This window comes from Onychostoma macrolepis, chromosome 16, assembly GCF_012432095.1.
Source record: "Onychostoma macrolepis isolate SWU-2019 chromosome 16, ASM1243209v1, whole genome shotgun sequence".
NCBI lineage: Eukaryota > Metazoa > Chordata > Actinopteri > Cypriniformes > Cyprinidae > Onychostoma > Onychostoma macrolepis.
This window is the reverse complement of record NC_081170.1, coordinates 7,398,677-7,422,269: the sequence shown is the minus strand read 5'-3', so window position 1 is coordinate 7,422,269 and position 23,593 is coordinate 7,398,677. Positions and strand designations below refer to the sequence as shown.

Below are 23,593 nucleotides of genomic sequence, written 5' to 3'. Positions count from 1 at the left end.
AGAGGGACAGTATCGTCCTGTTCACCATATGGCACATACATCTGTTATCCGCCTCGCACTGCAGCGGGGGACATGAAAACGTGTCCCTCTTTGGCCTCTGTAGCGTCTCTCACTGCTGGATGCTGTACAAAGCTCACAGTACATGCAGGGTCTCTGCCTCTCAACCTACCTGAAGTCATAATGAAATCAAAGTGGACCCTCTTTACTAGCTTAATTTAAGGTTCTGAATTTGTGCACATAATTTATCAGTATCCATGAAGTCTGAAGTCTAAAAAAAACAACAACAACAACGTCAAACAAATGATTATTCTTTTTGACTGATGTCAGCTTTGCTGGAAATAATTTTAACACTTGGCCAAATAGCTAAGAATATAGCTACTATTACAGATAGTGTAGATTTTCTAAAATATTGCACCGTAAAAAAATTAATAATTATTTAATTTATTTAATAAAATATTTTAAATAATATTTTAAATATTTAAAATAAATGCTGTTCTTTTGATTACAAATAATATTTTAAATATTTAAAATAAATGCTGTTCTTTTGATTACATGTGTTTTACACGTACATGTCTGTACGTTTCATTTTAGTGCAACGTTAAAAAAAATCTAAGATTACAAGAGTAAAGCCGTAATATTTTGAGAAAAAAAAATCGAAATAAAGTTGAAATATTGTGAGAATAAAGTAGAAATATTTCGAGAATAAATTCGAAATTGAGAATAGTCAAAATATTTCAAGAATAAAGTCGAAAATTACGATAATTGAGTCGATTTATTAATTTCGAATTGATTTTCGAAATATTTTAAATTTATCCTCGAAATATTTCGACTTTATCCTCAAAATATTTCGACTTTATTCTCGTATTGCTACGACGTTATTCTCATAATTTTTTACTTTTTTTCTCAAAATATTACAACTTTAATCTTGTAATCTTCTTTTTTTTTTTACTTAACACTAAAATGCCCGTCGTATTTGATTTTACTATTTATGAAAGATTCTTGAAAAAATATATCATGATTTTCTCATAAATGTTACTGTAAGCAGCACAACTGTTTTAAACATTGACAATAATGAATGTTTCTTGAGCAGCAAATCAGCATATTAAAATCACGTGGCAAAAAAAGAATCACGTGACACTGAATACTGGAGTAATGGATGCTGAAAATTCTGCTTTGCCCACATAGGAGTAAATTACATTTTGAAGTATATTAAAAAAAATTAAGAGTTATTGTAAATAATAATTCAGTATATTACTATTTTCAACTTGTCTTCAAGGCAACTGATTCAAATCAGTTGCCAGTACTAGTTTGATCAGGAAATGAACATTTTGTACTACAGTCAACATTTTCTGCATTTTATTGTATGTGAATGCGTGTGTGTTTGGAGAGACATCTCTTACTTCTCTCGCCATGTCTCTCATTCCCTCTATCTTTCGTTCAGTGGACAGTCGGGTGGGCTAATAGTGTTGGGGGTGGGTGAACGTCTCTGGAACGGGACGGCAGGCACCCCACCCCCTCAACATCCTTAACACACTTTCCAAAAAAATTAAAGTGTGCCATCCCCCAACCTGCTTTCTATTCATGATCTAGTCCCCAAGAGAACACACACACTCCCTCCTCTGCTCCAATACAGAAAACCCCATCTTATTTTAAGCCAATACATCTGAGAGGCCATCTGCGTTATACGGCTAATCCTTCACAAAGTGCCGCCTCTCATTCGTGAGTATAGGGGGGTGTAGTGGAACAGCCTTCATAGAAACGAGGTCTGTGTCTCCCTTGTCTTTCTTATCTAGCGCACTGATATTCCCCCCTGGCAGCAAGTGCAAGCGTGCAGGAGTGTGCTCGCAGGATGTGTAGTGTTCCTGTAGCTCAGCTGGTAGAGCATGGCGCTAGCAATGGCAAGGTTATTTCCCAGGGAACACATGTCTGATAATACGCATCTCAAATTCACCGTTAAGTCACTGTGGATAGAAGTGTCTGCCAGATGCAGTGATGTAATTGTTGAATATTGGAGTTGTCTGATATTTCAGGTTGGCTTTTGTTAAACATCTTGAGACTGACTGGCTCTGTTCCAAAACCTAGTAAGCTGCCTTCCGAAATAAAATGGAGTGGCTGATTTGAAACGCTCTTCATAGCCTCTCTGTGTATCATATGAAAAGCACTCGATAGACATGGTTCTCATTCGATTTCAGTATATTTGCTTGATCTTAGAGTTTTTAAGCTTTCTACATTGTACTTTACTAAGCTTAAAATACATAGAGCTAAACAAATATTGGGTAAATTAATAAAATATTGGTTACTCAAATAGTAAAACTACAGATAAAAAAATTATATGTATTCATTCAAGAGTATAATCAAGCGCTAACAATGTTCAATATAATAAATATTTTACCTAATAATTTATTAATAAATATTAGGAACATTTTTTAATTATATTGGAATTAAATAAATGTTTTCAATTTGATTTTAATTTGATAAAACATTTAAGCCCAGTAATTTAAATAAATAACTCTACCAGTATGCTTACCCTGATGAAAGCAACTCAGACACCAAGTGACATTTAATAAACTGCACTTTAATAAAAAGAGCATTCAAGACATTAGTAGTCTATACACTGTGTTAAAAAACATTAATTAATATTTTGCAACAGGCAAGATGAAATTGATTTGTGCAAAATGTCATAGGCAGTGTAATAGGAACTATCTGTTTTTAAGACATTAGTGTTTTTCTCTCATTTTAGCAATGAATTAAATGACTATGTAACAGTAAACAAACATACTACTAAAGCATGTTATATTCAAATGCTCGAGTTACACTGCAATGACTTCTCTGGTGTGATACCTTTAAAACGCAATACATCTGCACTAAAAGAATGCAGTGTAGTGTTTCATTAATGGTTTGTTGCTCAAGTAAGGCTCATTACAAAGCATAAATCAATAAGTGGAAGTAGTCTTGATAAGAGTAGTTCAACTGCTCAAAGGCATCAGGCAGAGACAAGTAACGAGTCAAAATACAAGGTTTTCTAAAACCTGCAAACCCTTCAACGTATAAAAAAAGATTCTGTTATGTAAGTTCATGTAGTATCTTCATGTAGTAACATTAAAAGAGAAATTTCTTTCCATTGCAATAATAATAATAATAATAAACATAAGGTAAAAATGAACTCTCCTTCACATAACAACAAAGTAAAAAAAAACATGATGTTCAGGTATTACAACAAGGCAACGTAAAAGGCAAATATGAAACTTCATGGCTTAACAGTAATACAAGTGTAAGCGGTCATAAAACAGGTTGTAGGTTGCATCTCTTTCTAGCATTTACTTATCACATTTAGATATTAGCATGCATATTCACTGACAGGTTAAAACAATGCTTAACATCAACAGTAAGTTCAGTGTTACTATCAAGGTTTAAAAGCAGAATAAAGACATTAGGGTCATGAAAATTAGCAGAAAGTATTTCTGTGTACATAATACGTAAACCTGTCACTGAATTAAATGCAACATACTCCGTGAAATTATGAACAGTTTACACAGAAATTTATTCTGCTTGTGTTTAATGAATAAAGCTCATTGAGAGAATTCCTAATTCCACTTGTGTTATTGCTTTGATGACCATCTTTTGGCCATTTTCAGTGTTATAACTAAGAGGTAACTGCTACACTAATTGAATAAAAGGCGTTTCTTTCAATTTCACTATTTTGTTCACTACCACAGTTAATTTACCATTTCTAAGTTTTAGAAATAGAATACCAGTTTGATTTGAAACAACCAACTCAAGGTCAGTCAGAAAGGACAGGAATGTCAATCTCAATGCCGGACATTCGGGAGCGTGTGGAATAGCGGTGTCCAGCATACCTCTGTGAGGGGGCATAGCTTTGAGATGGGGCGTATCCCTGAGAAGGTGCGTAGCTTTGAGAGGGAGCGTAACTATATGCCTGTAAGGCTCCCACTTCTGAGCCGTAACCATCAGGTATGGACATCTGTGGCATGTAGACAAGGGGCGGCATAGGCTGAGTGGGTGCATGTTGAGGGTAACCCTGTGCTGGGACAAAAACAGGGGCATCCAGAACAGCCGGAGGGAAGGTCTGGGGTGCGTATGTCACAGGAGAAGGCAAGCCGTTGGTCATGAGGGGCTGCGCGGAGAGGCTGTTGGTCATCGCAGGCCCTTCAGGTAGAGGTAGCCAGAAGGGTGAAGGCAATTTTTTACACATGCAATACCACATGAACATCAGCAGAGCAGCTAAGATCAGACCACCAGCACTGCCAATGGCCACATACACCCCAAACTCAACGGCAAACAGATTATCGTAGCGCTCGTTAAGGTTACGTGTGTGGAACAGGAACCAGACGGAGGGCGGCATGGCGATGGCCCCGCCCAGAAACAGAAGCATCCCAGCCACTAGATGGCAACCTGAGCTGTTGACCAAGCAGCGGGAGTTCTTGATGTCATCGGGAGTTTTGGAGCAGCAAGCAGTTTTACACATGCCAGTGAGACAGAGCAGAAGAGCCAAGCTGGAAAACAGCAGACCTGTGGAAAGAAGAGTTTGATGTCAACAGAATGAACTTGGTGCCCAATGATTTCCGCGGTGTGGTGAATGAGGACAGAATCACCAGAACAAATCATAAAAATCCAATTTACTGTACAACGCAATATGTCCTGGAATTTGGCACAAATTGGATGAATAAATTTAAAAAGTAGAGCTGTACACTTAATCAAATGGCAATAGACTATTGTCAGTGAATATAAATCACAAAAAGACTATTGCTATTTAATATGAAATAAATGAGTGAATATCCGGCACAGTTTGGTCTACCACACATACTCTAGCATGTGTGATGTTCGTGTTGTTTTCAGCATCTGCCGTCTCACTATATAGGACACTACATATGAACTTCATCTCAAGAGCTGCTCAGAGTCACGTCACAAGTGTTTTACCATTTCATTTGACAAAACTATTGCCACATACACGCATAAACTCTCGTACAACAGAATGTACTTTCAATAATAATATTACAGTTTTTTAAAACTCTATTTTTTTTTAGGAATATCAGAATTTGTCATCCTTGTTTTAATTTAAAAATTAAATCTCATTAAAAGTTTAACCTCATTAAAAGCACTGTTTGCCAAAAAAAAAAAAAAAAAAGGAAAGGATTTGTTTCATTTTTAAAGATTCATTAAATTTTAAACTGTTAAATCTTCACCAATGATTCCTAATTTCAGCCATTTTCGGAAGGCTAAACAATGCTTTCGCATTGAAACGCAAAACATCTCCATGACATAGTGACAAAACTACAATTCACCTCACCTTCTTTCTTTGCAATATGCCTTTGGGCAGACATTATGCAAATATTTCAAACTGTGCTGTAGATGTTTGCAGAAGTAATATCTGGACTTTAATCAATGTGTTTTAAGCAGGTCTGGAACAGTGTTCTCTGTTAGCTAGAATAAAGCCCTTTGTGTGAGACTTTGAGCTTTGTAACATTGCAGATTTTATACATAAACATACATTACACAATAAACAAAAAAGAAAACATTAAAAAGCATCATATGGACTCTTTAAAGTTAAGCCATTAAAACACAATAAAACATGGAATTTGGGAGGAAAACAAATTTGGGAAAAACAATACAGCTTTCATAGGGCCTTATAAACTGAGAAATGAGGTCAATGAACCCATTATGAGCACCTACCAACAGGTAAACAGAACTGCAGCAGTCTGAGGTCCAACTGGTCTACTTTTGCGTACCAGTCTGAATCAAAGTAATAGCAACCCGAAGAACCATCACGCAGCACACACTTGGTCCACAGGCCGTCGTACACGGTCACATTTTTGGCATTGCGGTTGAAGGTGAGCAGGCGGGTGGTTCTCCACTGGGGAATAAGTGTGGCGACGGTCAGACCGGCCACCGACAGCATCGCGATGATGAAGGCAAAAGCATTGGTGGCGTGAATGTCACGACAAGACATGGCTGGAGGCAGGAAAAACTGGAACCTTGTGGGGAAAGGGACACAAAATTGCATTTTTAGACAAGGAGTAAAATGTGACCCTGGGCCACAAAACCAGTCATAAGGGTCAATTTTTTTAAAATTGAGATTTATACATCTGAATAAATAAGCTTTCCATTGATGTATGGTTTGTTAGGATAGGACAACATTTGGCTGAGATACAAGTATTTGAAAATCTGGAATCTGAGGGTGCAAAAAAATAAAAAATATTGAGCAAATTGCCTTTAAAGTTGTCCAAATTAAGTCCTTTGCAATGCATATTACTAATCAAAAAATAACTTTATATTTACGGTAGGAAATTTACAATAAAATCTTATAAAATTACAATGATTTTTGGCATAAAAGAAAAATCGATCATTTTGACCCATACAATGTATTGTTGGCTATTGCTACAAATATACCTGAGGTACTTATGACTGATTGTGGTCCATGGTCACAAATGAAGAGAGAAAAACTTACATATTTTGAGTCATTTACATTCAGTTTGCTGTATGTATGTATGGACACATAGAAAGTGTACTTACTGTAATGTCCACTCCCTCACAGACATAAGTTACAGTAAAGATGAGCCAAAACCCCATTAAGTGATGATGCATAGCTTAAATATGTGTCAAGTATAAGTGTGTGTATTAAGCGTTAATGTATCTAAATGTAAAGTGTAAGTAGACTACAATAAATGCCTCTTGTGTATATGTACAATAGGCATGTGTACTGTTTATATGGAGGGTAATAAATGTACGTCTCTGGGTAGTATCTGTCATTACAACAATAGATGTCAGACAATCGCATCTCTGTCAGGAGTTTCTTGCTGTCTCTATCAGACGCGACTTAAAGTTACATTTGTTGTGTTTTCACGAGCTTGTAATTGGTGTTTTTATTTAACGTTACGGTTTGTTTTAATTCCAGATGTGGTTTAGTTATGATTCATTCAAGAGTACGTTATATTCGAGCGCTAATAAGCTAATCTCAGCTAACGGCTAACATTATGATACAACCTGTTGCGCTATAGGTTTTATCCGAGTGACGCTGTCAGAACCAATATATCGCGCACATACCTGATTAACAGTAAGCTTCAAAGGACTCTTTTGGTGATATAACGGTCATTTTCTCACAGAAACGGTGATCTTCTGTCCGGTTTCGTCCTGTAGTGTTGTGTTGTGTTTGGGGACTCTTCGGGAGCGCGCTCAAACTCACTGAGGCGGGTGCGGCGTGACGTCACGTGCGCGCTCACTTAGTATAAAGTAAATAAACACAAAGCCGGGATAATTATTCCAGTTAACAGTGTTCAAATCATACCATGGCCTTTTCTGGCCTGTATGGAGCTTTGTCTCAAGCAAATCATGTTGCATATTTGAGAGCCTTCAGGAAACGGTAGTCAAAACGTTCATTTTCCACTTCTCCATCTTATCTTTTTCTAAATTGTGTTAACTATTTCTTCACAACAAGCTAGATATCCACACTTGTGAATAGGGTAGTCATATTTTTTAAAGTCAAAACATTTAAAAAATCTTTTGGGTAAAATTAATTAAAACAACAAAACTGTAACAAACTGTAAAAATATTAGGCCTACAAATATTGTAATTAATACATTTAGAACTTTTAGACAACAAACTGGCTCAATAAAAATGTGACTGGCTTTATTATAGATCACTGATTCTGTGAGAAAATTATCATTATATTACCAAAAGGGTCCTTTGAAGCAATTTAGAAACTCCTGACAGAGATGTCTCTTTTTTTATACAAACTGAACAAAGTGTCTCATCAAACTCACTAAGTGTTATGTAGGAGTGTTTGACACGTATGAATCATATCATTTCCTCGCATTCTTTCCCTGTAGGAGGAGGTTCATGTGCACATGATTTATCAGTCTCCTGGTTTGGACCCCCCAGAGGACTTCATTTCTGCAGGTATGAACCATTCTCATGTTCAAGTTTAAAGTATTGTGTATATAGCATGAGTGCACTATAAATAAGAGCCCATGGGGGATAATTAATAAAGCAGAATGTGTTAGATTTTTGTGCATGCACTTTATGCTAAGCTGTCCATACTGATAGTTAATATTTGTTTAAGTTCACCTGGCAGAGTCACCCTTCCAGAACCCTCCACTGTCCAGTGCCGCCCACAGAAGGAAAAAGAGACAGGTGTGTATACTGTCTCACAACACTCATGGCTCATGGCTTGTGTTTGTGGGTGTGTGTATCTGTTAAGCTTTGACTATCTGATGTGATTTCAGTGCTGTTGAAAGTGCTGCTTTCTTTCTGTTTCTTCTGTGTCTTTCTTTTCCTCCCCATCTCTCCTACACTCATGAAATATTTACAGCAGGGCTGTGAACTCTTTATAGCACTAATGTATAGATCAGCTGTTTCTCTGCAGTAAGCATGTTTTGCATGCTGCAGGGTGATGATATAATATAATGCACTGTCAAATCTCTCACACAGATATCACGAAATCCACGGAGTGTTGCAGATGAGACCAAATATATAGAGCTGATGGTCATAAATGATCATTTGATGGTAAGATGAGTGACAGTCTATTATTGACTTAATTTATCTAACATGTTATTAACCAGTTTTGTATTGTTTTTTCTTATGCCTGTAATGCATTCATTTTATTATGTATTCACATTCATTTTTCCCAGTACAAGAAACATCGCCTTTCCGTTGGACAGACAAATAACTACGCCAAATCTGTTGTGAATATGGCTGATCTGGTAAGTTGCTAGTAATGTACGTTTCATAGTCTTCTTTGATTAATTTTAATAATACATCATTTTATTAATTTATTTTTTAGAGTGTATAGCTATTAAACCTCATTGGTTTCCCAAGACAAATAGACCTTGTGCAGTCTGACAGTCACGTCATGAGCTGCTTTATCTGCTTGTTTATAAGTCTGTCTGCCTTTGACAGTCACATAAACATACCTCAATTTCTCTCTCTCTGTGAGAGACAGTTGGCATTTATCTGCTTTAGCCTGTTGTTCAATATGTTAAACTGAGATCTAGAATGAAAGACAAAAATGATCCATCATTCTGCAGTCGTCACGTGTGTCTTGTGGATTCAGATTTAAATGGAAGAGATGCAATTTTTTATTCACCTGTTGTTAATAAAATCATTTTTGTTTGTATCTGTAGTACTTCAAAGAGCAACTCAACACTAGAATTGTCTTGGTTGCGATGGAAACGTGGGCTGCGGACAACAGGTTTAACATCAACGATGATCCTATGGTGACATTACGAGAGTTTATGAAGTACCGAAGAGACTTTATTAAAGAAAAGTGTGACTCTGTCCACCTTTTCTCGTGAGTTATCAAGAAAACACACAGCATAAATTAGTTTTATGATCAGGTAATGTGGCATTCTAATCAGTTTTCTCTCTCCTTTTAGGGGCAACCGTTTTCATAGCAACTGGGGAGGAGCCTCATACATGGGCGGAGTCTGTTCACTCACTAAAGGAGGCGGAGTCAATGAGGTTTGTAGTTGTGGTTATACAAGACACTTTTAACTAATGAAAATGAATCTGTCTCAAAGGCTATTATTGGGTGTTTTTTTTCCTTATTTGTAGTATGGAAAGACTGAAGAAATGGCTATAACTCTCGCACAGTCACTGGGACAAAATATCGGCATCTTTTCTGATAAGAAACGCATTTTAAATGGTGAGTGTTCTCGTATCCTATTCTCACTTTTATATTTTTCATGTGTGTGCTTTGGCAGTAAACACAGCAGTACTCACACATACAGACTCTCATAGTTTGTTACTGTAATCCGTCTTTCCCTCACAGGGGAGTGCAAGTGTGAAGATAAATGGTCTGGCTGCATAATGGATGATGTTGGGTAAGTTTCTAATGAAGCAGATTTCCCAGATTTCCTAACACACTCACATAATTCACTTAAGTTTTGAGACCCTTTTGGAAATGCATATTAGTCTTACTAAAACAGCCTGTCATGCTTTGTGCTGAGTCTGCGTTCCTGTGTTTTGTTGCTTAAATAACTTTAAATTAAATGTAGTCAAAGTAACAGTGTTTGAAATTTGTGCCACTCACTGATCCATAACACTTTCTGTCACAGCCAGTGAGAAACTTTGAGACAGATTTAAACATGAATACCACTAGGTGGCAGTAAATCATTTGGCTTCTCAATTCATCTGTCCCAGTGCTTTTCATTTTCACGGGAACCTCACAGACTGTTGATGGGTGGGCAAATTAGCATTACAATCTGTGAGGGTGAATCTCACAAAACCTTCCACAAAATAAGCACATTTAAGATTAGCATTTCACCCTAAAATCAATTCTTACTACTGTAATGTGCCAAAAATAACCTAATTCTTCTTATATATATATATATATATATATATATATATATATATATATATATATAATTATTAAAGTAAAATGTATTAAAATGTGAAATATTTATTAAATTATTTTTATATAATTATTATTTACTTTGTCATACATAATTTGTGCTGCCTTAAATACATTTTTATTGTATTACAGTAATAAGAATCACAATTGAACATTACACAAAAACTCCAGATACATTCAGATTAATGTAAATCTTTGTAATTATCAAAAAAAAACTTACTGCACAAGTAAAACTTTATAATCATAAAAATTATGTTTTCTTTTGTGCCAAACATTTGTATTTTTCTTTTGATATTGGGGTGAAATAGAACATTTTTGTAAGATTGACATATGAACTCCTGTGTAAAATTAGAAAATGATATCCTCAAAATGTCATGAGAAAGTGTTATTGATCATTTTAGTCCAATTTTCTCTGTTTGGCTCTCCACTGTTGACATTTCACATGTGGATTTTGACATTTCACTGTTCATGTTTCAAATTTTGCACTGGCTCTTTTTTTTTTTTAGCAATCTAATATTCATAAACAGTGTTTGTCAGTGTCAAAGTGAAAAATTGTCTTAGACAGACAAATACAGAATAGCAAACCACAACTCATAATTAGTATATATGCTTAAAACAGTCAGAAATGTTCACAGTGGTCGTTCGAGAAATGCTGTGATGTGAAGTGATCAGATACGTGTGATGCGATAGGTGTTTGTTCATGTCACAGTGTGCGTCTGTGTGTGTTGGTTTGTCTTTATCCATGTGTTTTAATACCTTTTGCGTTTCCCCTCGATCCCGAATGGGACAGCAGGTGAGCAGACGCTTGGCTGTGTCATGCTACTCGCTCGTGTCCTGTCGACCAGTCAACTGCTGAGTCACTTCAGCCCCTCACTCCATCTAATAGCATTCAGTCAAGAGAGCGATATAGCAGAAGCTGCAGTGTGTTGGAACATTCTGCAGTTTCCTGTGTGCTCTCTTTTTTACTGGTTTTTAATTCGGCTGATAGCTCATTGTGGGACATGTTTCGTTAAGAGAGGATTATTGGGCTCCTCTTGGTTTAAAGGGGTCATATGCATTTCAGCCTGATCATATTAGCTAAGATTTCAGTATTTTCCACCTCTTGGAATTAAACAGGCTTTTTTGGATTTGCTGTCAGGTCCAATATTGTCTGAACTAGCCCATAATTAAATAAAAGCCTTTCTGCAAAAAACAATCCACACCGAAATCCAGTTGGCGTCCTTGTGTGGTCATAACTATGAAGATTGCATAACTAGCTGTTTTTAGTTTCGTTTAAAGAACATTCTTTTTGGAATGTGGAGGAAGCTTTGAGTTCTAAAACTTGCAGTATGTAACTCTTTTAATGAAAGGAAAATTCAATTTTCCGTGATATGACCCCTTTAAAGTGTTTAAAAGTGTCTGCAGTCATTCACACTCAAAAGAACAGAACGATCATGATTTCATGCTAATGCCAAATGTCATAAAGCCTGTGTGACACACACACAGTCTACCTCTTAACACAAAAGTCTGCTTTTATAATACAATCAGATAATCAGAATTTCAGTGACAAAAGTGACTGACATCTCATCTGATGTTTAATGGCTTACTGACAGGACGTTAGCTGAAATTCACACCAGCACTCTCAGTGTGTGTTCACCCTCCGTCTTGCTGTTTGCTTAGCTTCTCAAATAAGACTTCTTCTCTTCACAAATCATGTTTCTGAACACATATATTAGTCATTAACTCCTCCTTTGGACCTCTAAACTGAAATATCATGTGTAGATGATCAAAAACTAAGAGAAAAAGTGTTGTAATCAATCACTACACCGAGCTAAGCACTTTCTCACTATCAGGAGAATATGGGACTATTGGGACAAAAAGTCCAAACTTCTGAGTATGAGAAAGTCCTCTGGTTTCCACATGCACATATGATGTAGTTGGGTTGTTTTTGATATATATAGATATCCATCATTTCCTGAAAGTTGCAGCACACTCTCACGGCTCATGTTATTAACACTAGTATCAATGGCCTTTCAGACAGACACGCTCATGTCGATCTGTCTCTCCATTGATGGATGTTTTGAGAAGTTTATTTTCCGTGCAGCCTGCATGTTCCGATCTGATCCACTAACTCCAGTGTTAATGTGGCAGGATGTTTTGTGTTCTCTGTTTTCCCCCTTTAAGTGTGTCTCCCTGCTGTTAACAATCCTGTGAAAATGTCTGCAACACTTTAAAATTAATTACCCATGCTCAAGCAGGTAAGACAAGGTGCCCTGATATTCCAGGAACACACTCAGCGTCTGGTAAATGAAGAGTAACCGCTCACACATGGCATAATGTGAGATATGCACTTATTGATTCTCAGCCTCCGGTTAAGGCTTCCTGAAACTGCATTGTTGCAGATTGTCACAGATTGGAATAGTGCTTACTGCTTCGGAATGATCTGTGCAGAACATTGAGGGCAGCGACCCAGCTGATACAGGCTGAGTAGCGTTTAGCACTCAGCGTTCTCGTACGATTAGAGCGTACTGCCACACCTCTGTGTTTACAAGTGGATAAACTGTGATTTGCATCTAAGGGAGGGTGTAGTGAATGGCTAGATAGAAGAATGAGGAAATTAAAGCTTTGAAAGTGTCATCAGGATCAGAGAGGATTCACATAAAGAAAGAATGGTTGGGTATTTCAGACCAGGGTTTCCCAAACTAGGTTTCATGAACTGCAGGGTGTTCATAAGAAAAGATGTAAAATAAATAAATAATATATGCACTAAAACATGGTCATGCTGAATAAGGCATCCATATGTGCTTTATAAGTACTAATTTACTGCTAATAAGCAACTAGTTAATGAGAAATTGTCCCTAAAATAAAGTGTTACCATAAATACTTTTAAAATAAACAAATGTGACTTGCTTAAGCTTACATAATCAAATATATATATATATATATATTTGTTTACCTGCATATCCTGTGAGCTTTACCCAACATCAGAGAACCATGAACATGCATATGTGTTGTTTAATTATTGATATGTGACCCTGGACCACAAAACCAGTCACAAGTAGCACTGGTATATTTGTAGCAATAGCCAAAAATACATTGTATGAGTCAAAATTGATTTTTTTTAATGCCAAAAATCGTTAGGATATTAAGTAAAGATCATGTTCCATGAAGATATTTGGTAAATTTACTACCGTAAATATATCAAAACTTAATTTTTTATTAATAAAATGCATTGCTAAGAACTTCATTTGGACAACTTTAAAGGCGATTTTCTCAATATTTTGATTTTTTGCACCCTCAGATTCCAGATTTTCAAATAGTTGTATCTCAGCCAAATATTGTCCGATCCTAACAAACCATACATTAATGGAAAGCTTATTTATTCAGCTCTGATATATGATGTATAAATATCAATTTTTAAAAATTGACCCATATGACTGGTTTTGTGGTCCAAGGTCACATATAATAAATTAAAATCTCAGGCGGTTCTTCAAGTGAATGTTTTGGGTCAAAAGGTGTTCATCTGACAAAAAGGTTTGGGAATTCCTGTTTTAGGCTGTAGATGTCTTCAATTTTGGACACTTTGTATTATGAGCACTTCTTGGGTTTATTTGCCACTTTATGATGAATCACTTGTTGTGTTCCTCATTTGTAAGTTGCTTTGGATAAAATTATGCCTAATTTTAGTGCCTGCTAAATTAATAAATGTAATTGTAGAATTGTGAATTCATTTAGCAACTGTTATTTATAATGCAATACACTACACGTCCTGCCCTCTACTGGTCTGAATGAGTCAGTAACCACGTAATCATTTCCCCATCTAACCATACTGATGTTCACATTAATCTTGTTCTCTATCCCAAGCCCATATTTATTAGCAATAATTTGCCCCCATGAGAACTTTTCAACAGTGACCATGTTTACATGAACATTTTGAATTTATTTAACTTTTATTTAATTTTAATTATTAACATATTGGAATTTGGTCATATTCTGATTATTTAGAGTATGTGCCATGTAAATGTGATTTAACTTGATTGCCACAAACCAATCTGAATAAGGCAGTTGGCATTTCCAGGTAATAATGATAAATGATAAATAATGATAATATTAATTTATCAATAATAATGATAAATTACAATGACATTTTATTTGTAATTAGAATATCCTGTTCATTTACACATACATATGGCCAAAGAAAAAAAATTCTCTGTTGGCATGTGCCTCCAGTATTTCCAAATAGGAGTAGGAATCTGCTTATCTTAGTTTATTTATAATATGATTACATGTGCAGCATTCAGGAATTGTTTTCAAAATAAGGGCTAGAATGCCTTAACCAGAAAACAATGTGCATGTAAACATGGTGACTGAGGTAAGCTTTAGTTTAAGCTCTATGAGACTTTGATTAGCATTACAAACTCTCTCGGTTGTTGTGTGAATCAAAGGGGCTGGAAGTAAAGTTAGGCAGTGTGACTCTAGTGCTTTGTGGTTCTCTCTAACAGCTTCTACTTACCCAAGCGATTTTCTGACTGTAATGTGGAAGAGTATCATGATTTCCTGAACAGTGGAGGTGGTGCGTGTCTCTTCAACAAACCTTCAAAGGTAAACCCAGTACAGTTCTGTCTGTGTTAATAGCAATCACTTTCCTTAGTACGTCACCAAACCCACACAGAATCTGCACCCACAGAACTAAAAAAAATGTGCCACGGATTTCCACAAAATTGGAATGCTTATTCACAAAGTTTTATATATACAATAATATTCAAAAGTTTGGGGACAGGAAGAATTTTTTTTTTTTCAATATAAATTAATATTTTTTTCAGCAAGGATGCACATTTATCAAAGTGAACAGTTCAGATATTGTTACCAATAAATGTTGTTAAAATAAATGCTTTTTCTTATGAACTTTATATTCAAAGATCCCTTAAAATACACACACACGCACACACACACACACACACACACACACACACACACACACACACATAAATACATACATACATACATACATATATATATATATATATATATATATATATATATATATATATATATATATCAATGTTTTAAAGTCTTTTACTCATTACATATGAAAACAGGTCATAAGTGTGTATAATAATAATAATAATAGTGCAATAAATGAACAAATAAAAATGTGCAAAATAACATATAACTTTTCTGTTCTGTAGCTCTTGGATCCTTCGGAGTGTGGAAATGGTTTTGTGGAGGCAGGAGAGGAGTGTGACTGTGGAAGCCCAGCCGTGAGTGATCTTACATCAACATCATGATCACATTAATCTGACACTGCTTATGTAATCTGATTTTTTTTTTGCAGGAGTGTGCTAGAGAAGGAGAGAACTGCTGCAAGAAATGTATGTTGACTCAGGGAGCCAAATGCAGTGATGGTCTCTGTTGTAAGAACTGCCAGGTAGGTGCTGAGTTGTACAAGAAAACTCTGTAGCCTTCTGTTTGTGTGTGTGTGACTTTTAATGATTATTGTGCTGTCTCTGTAGCTGGAGTTTATGGGTGTACTTTGTCGTGAGGCTGTCAATGATTGTGACATACCAGAAATGTGCACTGGGAACTCCAGCCAGGTGAGGGCACTGTTATGTACATCTCACAACACATCCTACAGCAGTAGAATAAATATATCAAAGGAATAGTTTAAAAAAGAAAATTTACTAAATCTCAGACCATCCAAAATGGAGATAAGTTTGTTTCTTCGTCTTAACAAATCTGGAGAAATTTAGCATCACATTACTTTCTCACCAATGGATCCTCAGCAGAGAATGGGTGCCGTCAGAATGAGAAAAAAAAGATCACAATTCATTTTTCATCATAATTATTTGCATCTTAATCTTTTTAATCTGTTAATCTAAAGGCATGGCAGTCATTTGGTAATCAAGAAATTGCTTCTGGTTCATGTCAAACACTTTGCACTCTGCAATATTCATTTATGGGACATTGCACATTTCTGCAAATCTAGTGGTTCATACCATGCATACATAAAATTCACATATCCTACTATACCTGGTTTATATACTGTGTACTACTTTTTTTTTAAACAGTAGATAGTATGCCATTCTATATATATATTCTTCACAGTGTCCTCCAAACCTGCACAAGATGGATGGGTACACATGTGAGAAAGATCAAGTGAGCTTTTATATATCAAATATGTGTATAATACAGTAATACAGTCATAATTTATTATTTATTGTTTTATATTATTTCAGTATGTCACTGTAACCTATTTTTCTTCATTTCAACTCATTCAAATTTTAGGGAAGATGCTTCAATGGCAGGTGCAAAACCAAGGACAGACAATGCAAATACCTCTGGGGAGAAAGTGAGTGACAGTTATTTTAATATTATTTTTAAGCCATTACATTGTTTATTATTAATTTGTTTTGTTTTGTTTTTAAATGTTATATTTCATCTTAATTTTTATAATTTTAGCAATTTTGTTATGTGCTTTTGTCATTTTTACTAGTTGAATTTGTTAGTTTTTATTAGTTGTTTTTAATAATATTTTAATGTGTTCATTCTTTTATTCTATTTGGCTTTATTTTATTTCATTTTTTGTTTTATTCATTTTAGTACTTAAACATTGATTTAGTTAGTAGTTCTGATGTAATTATGATTAGTGTGACATTTCTATTTCAAAAGAAGCGACATCGGCTGAAAAGTTTTGCTATGAGAAACTCAACATTGAGGGTACAGAGAAGGGCAACTGTGGACGAGACAGAGACACCTGGATTCAGTGCAAAAAACAGTGAGTTTGACAGTCATACTGCATTAATGGGGAAGTTACTAAATAAGAGTAATAGGCTTTCTATACTACGAAAAGTTTATGTTTATGTGTATTATATATAATAGAAATTCCTATGAGTTTCTATTAACTTTTCCAGGCTTGCAAATTATGCTTTTCCACTTTTTTTTTTGTAGTTTATTATGGGATCACCCTAGTTTTATGTACTCTATCTAGTACATAAACGTGTGCATGTGTGTGTTTTTAGGGATGTACACTGTGGATACCTGCTGTGCTCCAACATTTCTCCTGCACCCAGACTAGGAGAGTTACAGGGAGGTTTGACATCTTTCTCTGTGGCCCAGCACAGCGCCTCACTGGACTGCAGGTACACACACAAACAAACACACACTCACTCTCTTCAGCTTTCTTTGTGACTGAATTTCCTAAAGTGAGTTTGCATGTTTCAGTGGAGGTCATGTACTGATTGATGGCGACACTGATTTGGGATACGTAGAGGACGGAACGGCGTGTGGGACAGATCGCATCTGCTTTAACCACAAATGCCTCCCAGTGCAAGAATTCAATTTCAGCACGTGCCCCGGCACCAACGAAAGAGTGATCTGCTCCGGACATGGGGTGAGAGATTGTGTGTGCTGTGAATTGTGACAGTTGTGTCACCCACTGATCCACTTTCAGCTAAAAAAAAAATGTGCATATGCACATGTGCCAAATGCCATGAGTAAATTTAGAAGAAAATTTGTACTGCTTTATGATGTGAAATAGTATTTTCTTATTTATTGTAAAAATGAATGTGCCAAATAAAACTAAGTGGGGGGGATGACCTGACAGCTTTCATTTAAACAGAGAAACTTGATATTGATAGAAAAAGAAATCATTATATTACTACACTGTATACAACATACTATATAAAAGGCACAGCTAAATCTGACATTATAGGGTAATGGGTTTATGTGAAGATTGTTTTAAGTTCACTTAAATTAAAAGTTACAAGAATTATTAATGTTATGTAATAGTTTAGGCCTAATAGCACAAATTTTACAAGTAGCTGTATTTATATACAGTGAGGAAAATAAGTATTTGAACACCCTGCTATTTTGCAAGTTCTCCCACTTAGAAATCATGGAGGGGTCTGAAATTGTCATCGTAGGTGCATGTCCACTGTGAGAGACATAATCTAAAAAAAAATCCAGAAATCACAATGTATGATTTTTAACTATTTATTTGTATGATACAGCTGCAAATAAGTATTTGAACACCTGTCTATCAGCTAGAATTCTGACCCTCAAAGACCTGTTAGTCTGCCTTTAAAATGTCCACCTCCACTCCATTTATTATCCTAAATTAGATGCACCTGTTTGAGGTCGTTAGCTGCATAAAGACACCTGTCCACCCCATACAATCAGTAAGAATCCAACTACTAACATGGCTAAGACCAAAGAGCTGTCCAAAGACACTAGAGACAAAATTGTACACCTCCACAAGGCTGGAAAGGGCTACGGGAAATTGCCAAGCAGCTTGGTGAAAAAGGTCCACTGTTGGAGCAATCATTAGAAAATGGAAGAAGCTAAACATGACTGTCAATCTCCCTCGGACTGGGGCTCCATGCAAGATCTCACCTCGTGGGGTCTCAATGATCCTAAGAAAGGTGAGAAATCAGCCCAGAACTACACGGGAGGAGCTGGTCAATGACCTGAAAAGAGCTGGGACCACCGTTTCCAAGGTTACTGTTGGTAATACACTAAGGCGTCATGGTTTGAAATCATGCATGGCACGGAAGGTTCCCCTGCTTAAACCAGCACATGTCCAGGCCCGACTTAAGTTTGCCAATGACCATTTGGATGATCCAGAGGAGTCATGGGAGAAAGTCATGTGGTCAGATGAGACCAAAATAGAACTTTTGGTCATAATTCCACTAAACGTGTTTGGAGGAAGAAGAATGATGAGTACCATCCAAGAACACCATCCCTACTGTGAAGCATGGGGTGGTAGCATCATGCTTTGGGGGTGAAAATCCCTCCTGCAGTGTGTGCAAACCTGGTGAAAAACTACAGGAAACGTTTGACCGCTGTAATTGCAAACAAAGGCTACTGTACCAAATATTAACACTGATTTTCTCAGGTGTTCAAATACTTATTTGCAGCTGTATCATACAAATAAATAGTTAAAAATCATACATTGTGATTTCTGGATTTTTTAGATTATGTCTCTCACAGTGGACATGCACCTACGATGACAATTTCAGACCCTCCATGATTTCTAAGTGGGAGAACTTGCAAAATAGCAGGGTGTTCAAATACTTATTTTCCTCACTGTATTTTTTAAAAATCCAGAGGCATCAGTATTGGTATTGTTAATACTGGCCTTTATTCATAATACTTAATAAAAAGTACAGAGTATAGTATAAAGATGCCATTAAACAAATGTACTACACATCTTAAGTAGCATGGATATATTTGTAGCAATATATTTGTAGCAATAGCCAACAATACATTGTATGGGTCAAAATTATCGATTTTTCTTTTATGCCAAAAATCATTTGGATATTAAGTAAAGATCATGTTCCATGAAGGTATTTTGTAAATTTCCGTAAATATATCAAAACTTAATTTTTGATTAGTAATATGCATTGCTAAGAACTTCATTTGGACAACTTTAAAGGCGATTTTCTCAATATTTTGATGTTTTTACACCTTCAGATTTCAGATTTTCAAATAGTTGTATCGCGGCCACATATTGTCCTATCCTAACAAACCATACATCAATGGACAGCTTATTTATTCTTATTTATTATTTTTGACTGGTTTTGTGGTCCAGGGTCACATATTTGGTTAATAACAAATATGTGTTTAATACCCCTGATATGTAAATAAACAATTCAAGTCCCTGTATCTTCTTTTATTGTAGTGAAAGATTTAGTTAATTGCTGTGTTTTGACTATATAAATGGTTTATTTTGTGTGTGTGTTTGTGCTGTAGGTGTGCAGTAATGAGCTCAGGTGTGTGTGTGACCTGGGCTGGGCAGGTGAGGACTGTAACTCCACCTCTCCTCTGAGTTACCTGCTGGTGCGACCCACAGCCAAAACATCAGGTAAGCCAAGCTTTCACATTTGCTTAGTCTTCACAAGAGGATGATATGCATAGCCAGTTCCACTATTTGTAGATCCTTTACCAACACACATTAAAAAAAAAAAACAGCTTATGACACAAGTGCAAAAGAAGCAGACATCCAAGGCCTCCAGCAAGTGGAGGCTCATCACCTTGCTTAAAGCTTCAAGATCTGCCGTGTCAAAGCATATTTCAAAAGTCATTTGTATAAAATGGATACATAAATCTATTTTACCTCTAGTAACATAAAACAGTGGCACCAGCAATATTAACACACTGAAGGATTTTATTTAATCATTTTAATTTATTTAGTGAAAAACAGCTTAGAATTGATTGATTATTTACACAATTTTTTACATTAAATTAATTCTTACATTAAACATTTTGGATCTACTTGACTGTTAAATTTTATTAGTTCCTGTTATTGCAAACAAAAATTATTAGAAGCTATTTCAGAACAAATACATAAACATTTATTTATGTAAATAATAAATGGGCTGAAAATCTCAAGATGTAATTTTTTTTCATTAGTCTGTTATTCTTCGGTTCTGTTTTCATATTCATGATCAACAGTTCATTCACCACTCACACACATTTCACACGCTTTTAATTTCTCTTTTTATTTTTCTATTTCAATGGCTTTTGTTTATACGCACTCGTTCTTTGTGGACAGGCTCATGTCTTTTGCTGGAGTGACAGTGAGTTTAGATTTGAGTTGTTGTTTGTTGTTGTTTCTTCTGTCGTTTTGTCGTTCACTCGCCCCATCATTCCTCCGTGTTTCTGTCCGAATGAAAGCTAGCAGTGTTTATCTGCTGTGCTGTGTTGTTATAAACCTTGTCACATACCCTGTTTTATGGATTTGATTTGAATGGATTCCTTTAACACACAGCCTCCGTGGACAGAATGAGTCATAAATCTTAACCTAAATCTTTTTTCTACTTTCTGTCTCTATCTGTTTTTATTTCAGAATGATTTTGGCATGCGGTCAACTGGACAAAACAAACTTTTAAATTATAGATACTGTATCTAACATAAATATAAATCATGTTTACATGCAGATTAGTTTTGGTTTGCCCAGATGATTGCTGGTCAGTGTTGACTTTTAGTTGCTGTGGCTACACATTAACTATTCTGTTCCTCTGACAGGCATCGTCACCACTAACATCATCATCGGGGCCATTGCAGGCTCTATCCTGGTCCTTGCACTGATTCTAGGCATTTCTGCATGGGGATACAAGTGAGTCACATGATAGCTGAAACATTATTAAACTTGACTCCAAATCACCATTTACCCTCATGGCGTTCCGAACGTTCTTGTATTTAACTCAGAAGAAGATTAGTAGAATCTCCAAAGGGCTATTTTTTATTACTATGAAACTTTTGGAGCAAACAGCTTCTTCCACATACAGAACCAAATGATATCCAGATTTGTTCTTTTATTATGCTTTTCTCTGGATGTTTTGCGCTAATTGTGTATTTTCTTCGTTGTCTTTTCTCCCCTGTGAAGGAGCTACAGACAGCGTCAGTATGTTGAGTCTGACGTACACAGAAGATTCTGTCGGTTTGTCTGCCCTTTTCTTCATTTTATAACTGTGTTTTTATGTTTTGTGTGAGCGAGTGGAAAGTTTTGAATTATTGCTAAGGTTATTATTATTGCTCATATTTCTGTAAATAAGGATTTGAACAAGCTCCTTAACCTGTGTATTACATTTGCCATGCAAACGTTTGGGTAAGTAAGATTTTGTAATGTTTTTGAAGTCTCTTTTGCTCACAAAGGCTGCATTTATTTGATCAGAAATACAGTAAAAACAGCAATACTGTGAAATTCTAGTACAATTTTTAAAAAACGTATTTCTGTTTTAATGTATTTTAAAGAGTATTTTATTCCTGTGATGCAAAGCTGAATTTTCAGCAGCCATTACTCTACTCTTCAGTGTCACATCAGTGATCCTTCAGAAATCATTCTTTAAGGAAAAGAAACTTCAGAGTAATTGCATTTATTTCAAATATAAATCTTTTGAAACATTAAATCTTTTACTGTATCTTTTCAATTTGATGATTAAAAGAAAAAAAATCGTACTGCCCCCAAACTTTTGAATGATCGTGTTTTCTAAGTGATCAGATTTAAGATTTCTCCAAGCTCGGTTTTCAGAACAAACTTTCTTCATTTTGTCAGTCAAATGCCTCCTGGTGATTACGTGAAGAAGCCTGGAGACGCTGATTCTCTGTACAGTGACATGCCGCAGGGCGTGAGCTCAAACTCCGGCAGCAGCTCCAAGAAGAGGTCTGCTTACCTGTCTCACCTCCAGATCAACACCTGCTCTTTCACCCCCTCTATCCCTTCCATCAGCCAAAACATCTCTCTGTTCGGCTTCAGGTGTGCTTCATCTCCATCTTCATCTTCATCGCTTTGCCTGCTCTGCTAACAAATAGTGTAAAAGTTTACCTTGAGAGCTCAACAGACTTAATGGAGTTCCAAATTATGTTTCATTTAAGTATCAACTTTGTCTCAGATGTGTCTGTGAAACGACTTTGGAGACTTAAGATATGAATGAGACATATTGTGACATATAAAAGTATATAGCTATGAACTTACTGGATGAGAAATTAAGTTCATGCTGAGATCTTTAACTTAAGGCATCTTTGCGAAACTGAACACAGTTTGAGACATTGCGATCTCTTGTCAAACTCTAGAGGACACATGTGAGATTACTGGGGTATTTTCCTCGGGAAAAAAACATCTCAGAAGTCAGTCACCATTTGCGCTGGGTTTAGTCACATTGCTATCTAGGAGATACAACTGAGATAAATTATTTTTAATAATAGAGTTATATATTATTCAAAATATGAAATCATTCCAGTGTTATTTGGCGTAGACTTCTTTAAAATAAACTGCATTTCTTTCTACAAGACGTCATTTTTTGTCAAGAATTGCAGGTTTTTATTCCTTCTTTAATGACTCCTCCGCTGCAGGTTTGTGCTATGTTTGTGCTCAAAACTGTCTGTTTGTCTTTCTCTTGGTTATTTTTAAAGTCCTAACAGGCTCTTGTGTCATTAATACCAGGGCAGTAAGTAAGTCAGTGTCTTCATGGTGTCCCATCTCCATGATCTCATGCTCATCGTGCTCATTTCAGTGTGTTTGTTCTGCTTATCACAGTGATGTGGGTCATTCCTGCTTTACAGTATCCTCTGATCTATGCAGTGTTTTAAAACTTAATATACTCTAGTAAGATGTGATGTAATAAGAAAGAACTTTAAGGAAGTACATGACATAATTTGAATGATGATGATGATGCCATTAAAGAAACTGACTTTTGTCAAGAAAATTACAAAAGCTTAACAATTGAAGACAAGTGGAAAACCTATAAA

The 23,593-nt window shown here is 35.9% G+C and overlaps 2 protein-coding genes across 10 annotated transcripts in view; one reads left to right on the top strand and one right to left on the bottom strand.

The window, feature by feature from the left end:
• The window catches only part of adam22 (ADAM metallopeptidase domain 22), a 64,421-nt gene that overhangs the window by 28,117 nt on the left and 12,711 nt on the right, over positions 1 to 23,593 (top strand). For 6 of the 9 annotated variants that reach the window (XR_009266282.1, XM_058746016.1, XM_058746020.1 and 3 more), the window contains 21 exons: positions 7,845 to 7,914; positions 8,078 to 8,148; positions 8,446 to 8,520; positions 8,646 to 8,717; positions 9,138 to 9,304; positions 9,390 to 9,474; positions 9,568 to 9,658; positions 9,785 to 9,836; positions 14,848 to 14,947; positions 15,535 to 15,606; positions 15,681 to 15,773; positions 15,859 to 15,939; positions 16,451 to 16,501; positions 16,631 to 16,694; positions 17,015 to 17,120; positions 17,365 to 17,484; positions 17,567 to 17,735; positions 20,096 to 20,207; positions 21,371 to 21,461; positions 21,732 to 21,785; positions 22,401 to 22,601. Coding sequence is in view for 8 of the 9 variants with exons in the window: in XM_058746016.1 (XP_058601999.1) it covers positions 7,845 to 7,914; positions 8,078 to 8,148; positions 8,446 to 8,520; positions 8,646 to 8,717; positions 9,138 to 9,304; positions 9,390 to 9,474; positions 9,568 to 9,658; positions 9,785 to 9,836; positions 14,848 to 14,947; positions 15,535 to 15,606; positions 15,681 to 15,773; positions 15,859 to 15,939; positions 16,451 to 16,501; positions 16,631 to 16,694; positions 17,015 to 17,120; positions 17,365 to 17,484; positions 17,567 to 17,735; positions 20,096 to 20,207; positions 21,371 to 21,461; positions 21,732 to 21,785; positions 22,401 to 22,601 (1,997 nt within the window). In the remaining variant the exon portion in view is untranslated. Of the gene's footprint in view, positions 1 to 7,266; positions 7,379 to 7,844; positions 7,915 to 8,077; positions 8,149 to 8,445; positions 8,521 to 8,645; positions 8,718 to 9,137; positions 9,305 to 9,389; positions 9,475 to 9,567; positions 9,659 to 9,784; positions 9,837 to 14,847; positions 14,948 to 15,534; positions 15,607 to 15,680; positions 15,774 to 15,858; positions 15,940 to 16,450; positions 16,502 to 16,630; positions 16,695 to 17,014; positions 17,121 to 17,364; positions 17,485 to 17,566; positions 17,736 to 20,095; positions 20,208 to 21,370; positions 21,462 to 21,731; positions 21,786 to 22,400; positions 22,602 to 23,593 lie in introns of those variants that run through there. The other 3 variants (XM_058746019.1, XM_058746018.1, XM_058746022.1) reach the window with 2 other exon arrangements.
• cldn12 (claudin 12) lies at positions 2,555 to 7,217 on the bottom strand. The gene is made up of 3 exons (XM_058746023.1): positions 7,063 to 7,217; positions 5,692 to 5,993; positions 2,555 to 4,530 (listed from the first exon to the last, which is right to left on the bottom strand). The coding sequence occupies exons 2-3, from the start codon at positions 5,966 to 5,968 to the stop codon at positions 3,782 to 3,784; spliced, it is 1,026 nt and encodes a 341-aa protein (XP_058602006.1). The 5' UTR covers positions 5,969 to 5,993; positions 7,063 to 7,217; the 3' UTR covers positions 2,555 to 3,781.